Genomic DNA, 12,224 nt, shown 5'->3' on the forward strand with positions numbered 1-12,224 from the left:
TTCTATCCTATTATAATCTTACACCTACGAGTAGATGATAGTAGGTATCTATTTTTTATGTTGTGCGTGATCGTCCTAAATAAAAAGCGTATCTTAAGCCTACTCAGAAAAAAATATGAGTAGGGCGCTCCGCACGTCAGACACATTCATGGAACCACGTTCCTTTCTTGCGGTTATCCGTCTCATCCTTGTAGCGAGCTATCTTCAAAGCAAGTTCAAAGTTGAGTGATAAATATGTTTGAATATCAAGATAATATATTGCAGGCACAATATCCGGGAAGAAATATTGACAGCTTAATAAAAGATAATAAATATTCCTTAATATCGCAATAAATTTATTACTTTGCAGTAATTCTAAAAAGGTTTCCGAAAGATATCAAATTTTAATATCATGGATATTTATTTTGACAGGTATATTGAGATTTATTTCGGTGGAAAATAAATCGAAAATGCTATAGGTATGAAGGAACTATGTTTTGTTAGTGAAATCTTGATCGTACATTGTCCTTCGGATATAATTAAAGTTAATAACGAGCGAGCGCTGGTGTTAATAGGACAACTTTGTAATTTCATTACGATAACTAACATGAGAAATTAGTTTGTAATTGTGTTTAAGACACAAGAAGATAAGTGCAAGTAAAATAGGAAATTGTTTAGCAATTTATTTATTTTTTGAAATTAGTGATTGTTTAATGCACTAAACTTATAATTAACTAGGTTTTGCCCGCGACTTCGTCCCGGTAGTGTTTAATAAAAATGTAATTCGTTTTTACTCTCTTATTCTAAACTTAGTATGTGCCATTTCTATCAATAAGCGTCGCAATTTTATTTGAAAGAAATTAATTATATAAAGAATTGCTAATAATGCACTTCAGCGCGCCATCTCGGATTCAACTATTTAACTATAACTATGATTGAATCTCAATACCAACTTTTATCCCATAGAAAAAGTCTGTCTTTAGGGGTTTCTCGGCAATTATTCGAATTTTTCGTGCCGTAAAAACCAGCCTTAGACTTTAACGAACATTTAAAAAAAGAATTGGCCAAATTGGTCCAGGCGTTGTTGAGTTATGCGTTTACCAACAGATTTTGCAATTTATTTTTATATTATAGATTATTTTCTGATTTTTTTTCTTTGAATTTATCATTTTTATTATATAAAACTTGGAAAAAAATCGATAAAAATTTAATTTAAATATAATTAGCGGCTCTCGTGTTAGGATATGATGAAAAGTTTGCTGAAAAGTAAAAGTAGCTTTACTTCATTAGCATACTTTGCTTGTTATCAACGTCCTTTCAACTCTTTTCACTGCTTTCCAACTCTTGAACCCCTTTAAAAATGTTTCACCAATTATTATTCCTCAGACACTTTCTAACTTTCAAAAAATGATAAATCTATTTACTGCATAATTAATAAATGTTGATTTGTCACGTTCCGCTGGCACTTCATTCCTGAACTTTTTAATCAAATCCTTAGAACATTAGATAACAGATTTAATTATCAAGAATAAAGCTGACTTATTCTCACTTCTATGCTTTACGTTAATTATTTTCGCTTTTCATGAAATATTTCTGGACTTTTGTATGAAAGAAAAAATAAAGATTATGAAAGCCATTCCTGATTGTCGCGTCCTTCGTGCGTCGCGTGTCTTTTGCGCCTCTCGTGACTGGCGTGCCTGTCGCAATTTGTTTAGTCTCTCAAATACCCAAAAATCACTAAAAACAGAAAGCTAGAGTTGTGAAAAATACGAGCGACGATGTTCACTCCGCACATTCTTCAGACTTTTCACACTGATGACTGTCTTTTTATACGCCTTTTTTCTTTTCATCTGTTTCGTCATTTTACATTTTTCTTATCTTATTTATCCTGTTCAGAACTTGATTTTTTCTTGGACTCGAGGCTAAGAAGTCAGAAATGAGTGCCTCGGCTTTAGTAGCTTGTTCAGTATCATTAGTCTGCGCTGATTTGATAAGAAAGTAACTCGAAGAAGATGAAAGCAGAATACAAAACGTAAAAATAAAACAACACAGCGCAAACTAACCTTGTTAAAAGTACAGCGTCTTTAAAATATTCCCAACATTTTTACGCGCGTGTTTCTAACTCGCCTAATTCGTATGTTTACCAACTCGTAAAAAGTTTAATTTATGCGCGAAACTTTAAATCTCACCTGAGAGGATTTAACGTGTCTGATTTCATGGATGTGAAATAATCGTCAAGGAAAATAAAGAGTCCGCCAGGCGGAAACGTCACCGGAAACGGAAGAGTGCGCCATTGTCGCATCGCGTCACCGTAGCACGCGGTCGATGTCAACGTCGCGGTTTGCGGATGTATAATTCCGGCGCGCGCCCGAAGAATTACGTTGAATTATGCACCGCGTCGCAGAATGGGCCAAAAACAGGACGAAGCGGGGTGTGAGATAGAATGCGCCAGGACGACGTCCACATCAACTATTCTACGCTTGACGCATTTTCTCCGCGTTTGCAGTAAAATATTAAAACGGGGCTCGTGAATAAAATAAAATAAAAAAATCTAAAAAAAAAACAGTTAATAAAAATTGTTTTTGGCACTATTCTTATCCATCGTATAAATAACATATGATTTTATTGCAATGCGCACTGCGTAATATTTTTTCCAGATATCAAATTTAATAAAACCTAATAAAATTCGACACGTTGTGAATCGCATAAAACGCAAGCAGACAAATCGAATATAAGCCAATAAAAAAGGTTATGCGTGCGTGTCTTCGACCCTCAAACAAAAAGCAAGCAAGCAAAAGAAAAAAAGGTGTAAATTCAAAGAATTGTGTGCGTTGTGCATTGAACCAAAAAGTGTGAATTGTGCGTCAACACTTTTACCCTTAACTCAAAAAACAACCTCTATGCTAAGGGTTGCCTTTATCTGCATCCCTCATCCGATATATGGCATCCTGATCACGTCAAACATTACAATAAAGATAAAAGTTACCCAAAGTCTAAAAAAAGCATATCAAATGAGATACACACACACGTAGAATTATTTTTTCTTCAATAAAAAGATTTAAAATTAACCCTAATCATTAAATAATGTAATTTTTTTTATTTTTGCATTTCTGTGACCTTGTTTTGACCTCTGTGAATTGTGTAAGTTATATTGGGCAATATTGGCCTAAAATCTTTCACTCATTGAATCATTGGATTACATCGTGGTGTTGTTTGTTTGTTTCAGAGTGGGAGGTGGGCCACGGCGGCTCCTCCACCGGCATGGAGGTGGAAGTCCGTGAGGAGATCCTGCCCGCGGACTCCACCGCACTACTGGCCAACAATACATCGCATGCGATGTCCGGTAAGCTCCTGACAGCCCCACCCTAACCACAATCCTAGGTACTTTGGTAAACAGCTTGACAGTAAACCAATAAGTACCAATAGAGACTAACAACAATCAAACAACAAATTGTATTCTATAAAACATTTCCTACACTTTTATAGCTCTAAACATGCTGAGGAAACAAAAACACAAAAATAAAACAATGATTGCGCACCGGTCTAGAATATCAAGTTCAAAACTCTGCTGAAGTGTATAAATGTTTACGATGTCCTCGAGGAAAGCCTGCAGATTCTGCAGTTTTTCGAATTGCAACACTTTTCCGTCTGCACTTCCGCATTTCCTGTTTGCACAACTCAATCATAGCTATATTATATTTCCCGTTGCAGTTTTTAGTAGGTATTCTTTTGAATTCAACTACACAATACTGCAATATGACATCCAATCAATTGTTGTCTAAATTTAAACTTACAAATATTTATTGGTAGAATGAACAGGAAGAGTGTGACACAAGTACATCTTATCTTTTTCTTCATCCGAAATTTTACTCGAGCGAAAAATATAAGAACAACCAGGATGCTATCTGCTATCGTAAGGCAATGGGAGGCAATCACAATCTAGGTCAACGGGACGCCTTCACAAGTCTTCCACTTCCTGCATCTGCTATGCTCCATCTTATTTCCACCTTGATATAACACATCCTTCCTAGATCACTCTATTACTCCTTCTGTGCGCTTGTTCTTCTTTGTCGTACTGATCCTGCGCCATACACTCGTATTTTATGGCTCTTTTACCGTCGCACGATGAATTGCCTTGCATTTATACAGAGTGTTTTATTTTATTTTAATTTCCGTATATTTTAATACAAATAATGTAAAATACTAAAAATAAAATTTAAACACATTGTATATTCATGTGTATAAGTCTCATTTGCGCTTTTCTGGACGTGCTGATAAATTTTAACTTTGAACTTTCAACAACTGCATCTTGAGATATTGCAGTCGCTTGCAGTTTTCTTTATATTGAGAATTTTCACGCTCAACAAATTGGATTGGCGTGACTTATCAAGCATCATCTTAATTGCGTCGGCATTTACTCAACCGGATTTATTTCGAGATACTGTATATTATTATTTGATTTCAATTATAGCGATTACAATGTGAACAATGCACAATAGTAGATATGAAAGGTTTTCGCTACAAATTGAATCCTGAGATTACGAAAACTTCAACAAAGTCTAAGACATGTTCGAGAACCTGCTGGAACATTCTATGACGAGTTTTACAATTGTCCAAGTCTCATCTCGCGGAAACATGGATAATTTGCTGGAAGCCGAAAGCAAAGTTTACTTTTGATGGATAGAACGAGAAATGCACGAAGACTCGTCGACGAGGATGCAGTTTGTCCCGAAACTATCCAAAGGAACATCGTCAATTCCAAGAAAAGAAAAGAATTGCAAACACCAACGTAATTGAAACAGAACAATTTAAATTACGACAGCGTTAAACTGTTCGTAAACTTACAAAAGCACCACTTATACAGACTGAAAACATTAACATTAACTGATAAGAATAACTACTTTACTACCTAACTTTACATTATTTTAATTTTTATAGTTATGACTTTTAGTTCCGGTTTTTATTTCCGCTTCACGTTTATTACCTATACCTACAATGTTTGTTGTTGTGAAATTATTCGCTTGGTGACATTCATCGTCCGAATTAGACAACACATCACCCCTTGCTGCGTCCGCCATTCATGATCGTGAATTTACTTCCGGCCATCCTGTCCCGTCCCGTCGGCGTCCGAAAGCGGTGGATGATTAACGAACCGCGCCGGCTCGCTGGCAAATTGGAATTAAAATCCCGCACGATCCTAACTCACACCACCACCATCACAACCCTATTCTATCCAGTTGAACTGGAGAAGGGTGGTGGATGGTGGGTAAGCAGTGGACGGTTAAAACTCGTTATTGGATTTCGGCTTTCCGTTTTCTCTGTCTAAAATCTACATTGTGTTAATGCAATTTTCCATTAAAAAATAAAAAAAACAAAAAATTAACTAAAAATGCCAGCAATATTTCTTCCTAAATTCATATAAATTCCAGTAGGGAATTTTTAACTCTATGAATATTTTTTTACACACTGTATATCAGCTAGCAGAAAATAAGCTGTCATAGCTTTAATTACACACGAAATTGAAGATGGCGATGGTGATGATGACAACGTGGTCGGTCACTTATCATCACAACCTAACAAACACATTCCGACTGCACTAAATTAGACGATTTAGATAATATAAATCTCAGTGTTTGTTTCCACTTTCCATTCCATTGTTTATTTCGTCCGGCCGTAATTGTAACCCGAGATTAAATCGAATTGCACGCGAATTGTTTACTCTTATCCGGCGGGTCCCCTCGTTGACCATTCAATTCCAAATACGACCCGATTTAGATTTTCACTTTTAATACGAAAATTAACATTCTCATCACGTTTCCATGGATAAAATTTCCAGCAATCTAAACCTATTCAAACTTGACCCTTTGTTAATTTGAAAAATAAAAGAATATATGTTATTTTTGTAATTTTTTGTATTTCCAGATGGGCCAGTGGTGATTGTGCGTGCCGAAGAGGTGTTGCTCGTGGTCCTGGTATTAATCCTGTGGGTCGCCGCCATTGCGCTCTTCATCAATCGTTGGGGCAAGATTCGAATGCTGGAGCCGTATCAACCAAAGTTCCAGAGCCAAAACCATCGACCGTCCTGTCCACTAGCGCCGTTATCACCGCCTCATATCACTCCTCAGGTAATTATTACGTTTTAAATTCAGGAATACTTGAAAAAATAAATTTAAGAAATTAAATTCAAGTACATTTAATTATTTAAAGTAGTAGGTATTTATTACTCTGAAAATATCCTGCACCCTTGAGGATTATTTTTAAAACCGGTATTTTTATTTTTATTCTCTGCGGCGTCGATTGGTCACGATTTTACCTATCGATTTCTCGATTAAACAAATGTAGTAAGAAGTTTATGTCCTGGTTGGGAGTGACCACAACACAATTATGAGCACGCCGGCACCACGTCGATATTTTTAATTTATGTAAATTCGTGTCTGCGGAGCGTTTAAATATTGAGCCGCTTGGCTGTTTCCTAGACACGTGTCGTCGATTTAATGGATTAGGGTTGAAAAAACGTCATGATGCCATATTTAACGCAAGGTTTTTAGAATATTATTAAAAAATAAACACAAACCTGATTACGAGTATTTAACGTGTTTCATGCATTCAAAATCCTATTCACTTTAATCATTCATCTTTCTAGAAACTTACTCTGCATTCACGCACACGTAGACCCGACTTTTGTGGCTTTAAACTTTGTTGATGGTCGTAATTTGCTTGATTATAGTCTCCTGAGTTGCTTTGACTCTGCTCTGTTCAACTTTCCAGCCTCGCAATCTGCAAAATAGGCAAACACTCCGTAAACCGCTTGACCTCACCGCCGCGTCACCGAGAAATTACACCGCCAATTGTCGGAAGTTGCGCAAACAACTCGGTGCACTGAGCGAGAGATAAACGCGTTTTAATTTCGCTCCGGGGACGTGCTGCGACGTGCAAATTAACTTTTCACAATGCTAGGGAGACAAACAAAACAATAACAACCACGCCATCTAACGGCCATAAATATAACTTCGAGTAGTGCAGAGAGAGTTGAATCGAGTTTAAAACGCTTTTCAAATAATTCTAATCACGTTCTCAACTTTGTTTCAGCAGAGGATGTCCTTCTCGAAATACAACGTGAATTGCTTCGGTGATTATTCCGGACTACCGTCGCCGAACTCAATGCGCCGCCCGCGACTCAATTCCGTCTTCGTGGGCAGTTCAACAATGGCGTTCATGAATCCACCGCGACGCGTCAAGAGCGCCATCGATATTCAACACCTTGTACTATCATCAGATCGTACGCCTGCCTACCGCTCCATGCTGCCGATGATCAGCTATCGTGAGCGTAAGCCCTCCATCACCGTCGACCGCCCGTATTGCCACTCGTCCACCATCTCAACCGCCTCCAAGCATCACCATCGCCCATCACTGGCATCCGATCGGCCTCTACTGTCGCACTATCAACAATTTCGCACGCGGCGATCATCGTGCGCCGTTGATACGCGCCATCGGAACTTTATCAGTTTCGACCAACCGAGGCGCAAAGCGTCCATGGCTATCGAGCGGCCATCTTGCAGTTATCAAGGCCCGATGATCAGCTTCGAATCTTCCACACCAGGCGGCAGCATTGATCATCCCAGCGTGGTAGTCAACCGCCCGAAATACAGTCGTAGCTTTGAACAACCAACAGATTTCAAAACACTACCGCCCCCTAGAATGGCGGCAAGTTTAGATGTCAATGCAGCAAGTTTTGATCGACGTACATCTATCCCCGAAGAAGATGTCGAAGTAGAAGCTATCGAAAGCGCTGAGATGAGTGAGATGACCAGTGCGCTTGCGCAGAAGAATCAAGAGATTCGTAAAAGTTCATCTGTCATTGTAATGTTCGACGAGGCTGACGTCACCGCCAATGCGCCGCTGCTCGAACGACTGAAAAGCTCCGACGTGTGATAATTACTGACGGCTTTTGTTTTCCCCCGCCATTTTGTCCAACATATAGTAACAAGTTCATATCGAAAACGAGTATATATCACCTAACCTAACATTTTTCACGATATGAGAAACAGGTAAAATTATCACACTACTTTATCACGATTTCAAGATGGCGCGTGTGAAGTAGTGTACACGATTTTGTATACACAATAACAACAACAAATGTTTATAATAGATATAAATATAATCTTGATGATTTCTCCATTAGAAACAAGGTTTGCGTCGTGAATCATCCACTTTTATATCACTGATACACTTAGAGGTTAACTGTTGATGATTCAATGGCAATTCGGCGAACCTTTCGATTGCAACGGTGCTTTATATGTAAATAATCGTCGTGAAATATGAATAACATTAGTTCTTGTTTTACATTCAGAGTTTATTACAGAGTAATAGATGGCGTAAGTGGTGCGTCTTGATTGTAGTTAACATAACATAACCTAACGTATCAACCATTTAAAACTTGTTATGTTAAATTAAGAGTATATATCACTTCGTATCACATCGAAACCACTACACTTAAATTACAGGGCCATATTGAATAAATTCTCAAATTTAAACATAAAAATTTTCACTTTGATTATTGTTAGATTTACAGAGCTCGTTAATATTTTCAAAGTAAGTGTGATTTTACTATTATTTTACTATTTTGTATTGCTCATATTTATGCAATGTAGGCAACCCAAATAACACATTAGCACAGCGTATACTAGTGAATTTAATATTTTACGTTCACATTTCACTAAAAATAACAAAATAGGTTTTTTAAAACCAGAAGTGTTGTTTGGTGTATGATATGTTGCCTATAGTCTAGATTTTTTTATTTAATTTTATGAATAGATAGAATATTATGTTCCGCAAATTCCATCCGAGTCGTACAACAAAAAACATAAAACGAAACTAACATATACATAACCATTACTAACCAACAAGCCAACTTCTCCTATAAACAAATATCTAAAACTATGAATAATACCTACGCATATATAAACCTAACCTAAACAAGCAAATACTATATATTTCGAGTTAGATCCTAGCAGATGAGATAATTTTTTACTCGTAACTCTTACAACTAAACCTATAACTCAATAAAAATAAATAATAACTTGTAGAGTGTTGAAAAGTTGAAACTTGTGAAACAATTATATGAATATCTTGAAAAACAAATAACAATATCTATATATGTACTACACTACATATGAAAAATTATAGTATTGTGATATATTTATAAAACTCCATTAATACAGGCAGTTTTAATGATTAACAATAAATTATTATTGTCAATAATTAACACCCTGGGCATACAATTACCAAATACCAATTACCAACTTGTATAGGACCAAAACAAAACTTTACTAAATATTAATAAACATATTACTAACAAATTAATAATAAAAATAAGAAATATTCTAGAAAAAAATGTTTGATGATTTGAATTTTATTAATATACAGTTTGTTTATTGTAAAATTAATGTAAAACATTGTATGTACGATGAAAAGCTTTAAATTGCTTTAAATTTAAATAAATGTTTTCCTATTATACATATAGTATATTAAGTAACAAGTGGGCAAACGGGGACTTTACTCACGAGATTGATTAATCGAGTGTTTAATAACGTTTAGCCACGAGGTGCTTACGCAATTTTTGCTACTTCCACTCTTGTTACACGTTACGGTTTTTGTATTTCAACTATTCAATTTTAAATCATCGAAATTTGCTCGCACACTTATACAAACTCCGATGCGAGCAGCAGCAGCGCCTGCTTTGACGTATTTCACTGACGTCGCATGGCATTTCATACCGCCTTGAGCTGCTCCGTAGTCAAATGCGCAGGCTCTTGCTCCGTTCCGTGCATAATACAAGTACATAATGAATATTATGTACGGCGTGGCCGTCCGTATATTAAGTACCACTTTTTGTGTCTAAAAACCGTGGAAAAACTGGCGCTTTATAGGTGGAAGTAGAAAAAAAATCTTATACACACCCTCGATTCGTAATTCGTAATATTGCACTGTGCTGCGCTTGTAATTATATGCATTGAATCATTAACCCAGCCATTTCCCATCTCGCTGGCTATCCAATCAAATAATTCCATTACACTGACTAGCGGATAACTACCGGCTTATACGTTATTACCCTGTAATCTATGGTTCATCCAGATCAAGGCAACCAACATCGCAAAGTCCATAAAGTTTACTCACGCCTACTTACACCGAGATGGCGCTACTCGCAAATTAAAGGTTATTAACAGCATAGTGCATTGAGCAATAAAGCGGTGACAGTCAAAGCTCCTGCTAATAGTTGAACGAAGCATTGTCCACCGCATTGACGATCCAATCAAATAATTCCATTACGGAATATTACGGTTTACAGTTCAGTTGAAGTGAATCCGTTCAAACGACGGCGCGACGCAAGCACAAGAACCGAAAGTAAAACAGTGAAAAATTGAAAGTAAATTTAAAAGTAAATTTAAAAGTAAACATTTTGTTCAAATACAATATTTGTTTTAATACAATTAGTGTTTAAGCATTTAACGTTGTTACTAAATCATTATTTATCAATTAATTTTTTTACAATTTAATTAATGTGATTTTACGAAATTTTTATTATTTCTACCGGAGGTAAGTAAAAATAACGATAATTAATCAATAATAAATGGTTTATTGGCGCAGTTAATTAATTTAAACAAGATAGCTGATACGTTTGATGAGACCCGATCTGACTCAGTGTCTCTGTGACTTTGTGACTTTGTTACCATGTGCCCTGCCGTGTAATGAGAGTTCAATGCGTTGAACCCTCGCGACCCCTGCACGACAATTATAATTGAATCACATGCACAAGTAGTTCACATGTTCAATCAATGTTCTCTCCTTATAAATATGACTCAATACGTTTTCTTTCTTTAGCAAGTGTCTAGTATTCATAATATTTACTGAAAAACACATAATTTATATTTTATTAGCTGTTACTGTTTCGTGCAGGTATATGAATCAATTTTGCGTTTAAACAAGTCAAATTTTATGTAAACTCAAAAAACTGACAAAAATATGGGTCAAAACTTACATACAATGGCACCACTTTAATCATACCACTAAAATAGGCATGTGATGAATAAACATGTAGCAAGAACAAGTAAATTTTTACTTATTCAATGCACAAGTTAATTTTTTTGACGTATATGTTAATTTCGGCATGTAAAAAACATATTAACATAGTTTTTGGCTGTATATATACAAAATTATGCAGTGACGAAAGAAGATAACGCAAATTATCTCAGATATTAAAAGAAAATTACATGCTTAACCTAAAATACGCCGTATTTAACACCCAGCGCCCTCTATACACAAACTATTACTATATAAATGCAACGCCTGTCAACTTTCGAATGAATATTCATTATTTTTGCTTTGTTTTTAATTTTATTGAATATCACACCATTACAGTGTTATTTAATGCTAATCACCAAATTAATATTAGTCATTGAATTGACTTATTGACCCTGTTGCACTTATATAGTCAACATACTCTCACTTTTTCTTTCACACAGAAACTCACCAAGTAACTGCATTGACTCGAATGACTCACAACCATTCTTCATCTTCGTGATTCACAGCCCAGTATTAAGATAGAATTAAACACAGTGAAAGAATTACAATTCTAACTTTTGCGTTCGTTTCGTGTTCAAACACTTGTGACCGTTAGCTGAAACGTGCAAGGTTCTTGCATTTCACGCATTGCACACCAAATGCTCTTCGCTGATTGGCTGAAGAATCGGGCGCGCCGATCACACCACTTCGTTACGGCAATCGGCATGCAGCGTTTTTTGAACGCACGCACGCTGTGTCTGTCGACGGTTTGTCGAACACACGCGAGCGTTGGCGAAGTAAAAAAAGTAAATGTGTACACACAACGCAACATCAACAGTGCTCGTATTCACCACCAGTGTTTAACATCAACACTGTTCAGGTAAACGGTTGCGATAAAAATAACCCGAAATATTCGTGAATCAAATCAAATTCAAATTGCGCATGCGCAGCATAGTATGCGCAATGTGAATAGCAGTGAACAAGAAGTAAGAGAAATGTTAAAAAGTATGTGCGTGTATATTATCAGAAAAAATATTCGAAAAAATGTAATTAGCATGTTTGAATGCGATAAACAAATACTTTAGATATTCACACGCTACGTCAAGCTAAATAAAACAATAACAAAACGCGTTTCAAGCAGTGTTGTTATTCGTCAGTCGAAATCGAACGATCGCGGACGAAAA

The 12,224-nt window shown here is 36.3% G+C and overlaps 2 protein-coding genes across 4 annotated transcripts in view; one reads left to right on the forward strand and one right to left on the reverse strand.

Annotated features, from left to right (window-relative positions):
- The window catches only part of LOC135796568 (uncharacterized), a 28,101-nt gene extending 18,612 nt beyond the window's left edge, over window positions 1-9,489 (forward strand). Inside the window, exons 3-5 of one of the 3 annotated variants that reach the window (XM_065308640.1) lie at window positions 3,206-3,322; window positions 5,902-6,104; window positions 7,069-9,489. In XM_065308640.1, the coding sequence (XP_065164712.1) occupies window positions 3,241-3,322; window positions 5,902-6,104; window positions 7,069-7,911 (1,128 nt within the window). In that variant the 5' untranslated portion in view covers window positions 3,206-3,240 and the 3' untranslated portion in view covers window positions 7,912-9,489. The remainder of the gene's footprint in view (window positions 1-3,205; window positions 3,323-5,901; window positions 6,105-7,068) is intronic. The other 2 variants (XM_065308642.1, XM_065308641.1) reach the window with 2 other exon arrangements.
- Window positions 1-11,810, reverse strand: part of LOC135796570 (uncharacterized) — a 73,773-nt gene extending 61,963 nt beyond the window's left edge. The window contains 1 exon segment of the mRNA XM_065308643.1: window positions 11,510-11,810. The gene's annotated coding sequence lies outside the window, so the exon portion shown is untranslated.
- Between the last annotated feature and the right edge of the window lie 414 nt (window positions 11,811-12,224).

This window comes from Atheta coriaria, unplaced genomic scaffold, assembly GCF_025399875.1.
Source record: "Atheta coriaria isolate IRGN ID8LTWV9N9 unplaced genomic scaffold, Caltech_Dcor_3.1 hic_scaffold_7_pilon, whole genome shotgun sequence".
In the NCBI taxonomy this organism is placed as follows: domain Eukaryota; kingdom Metazoa; phylum Arthropoda; class Insecta; order Coleoptera; family Staphylinidae; genus Dalotia; species Dalotia coriaria.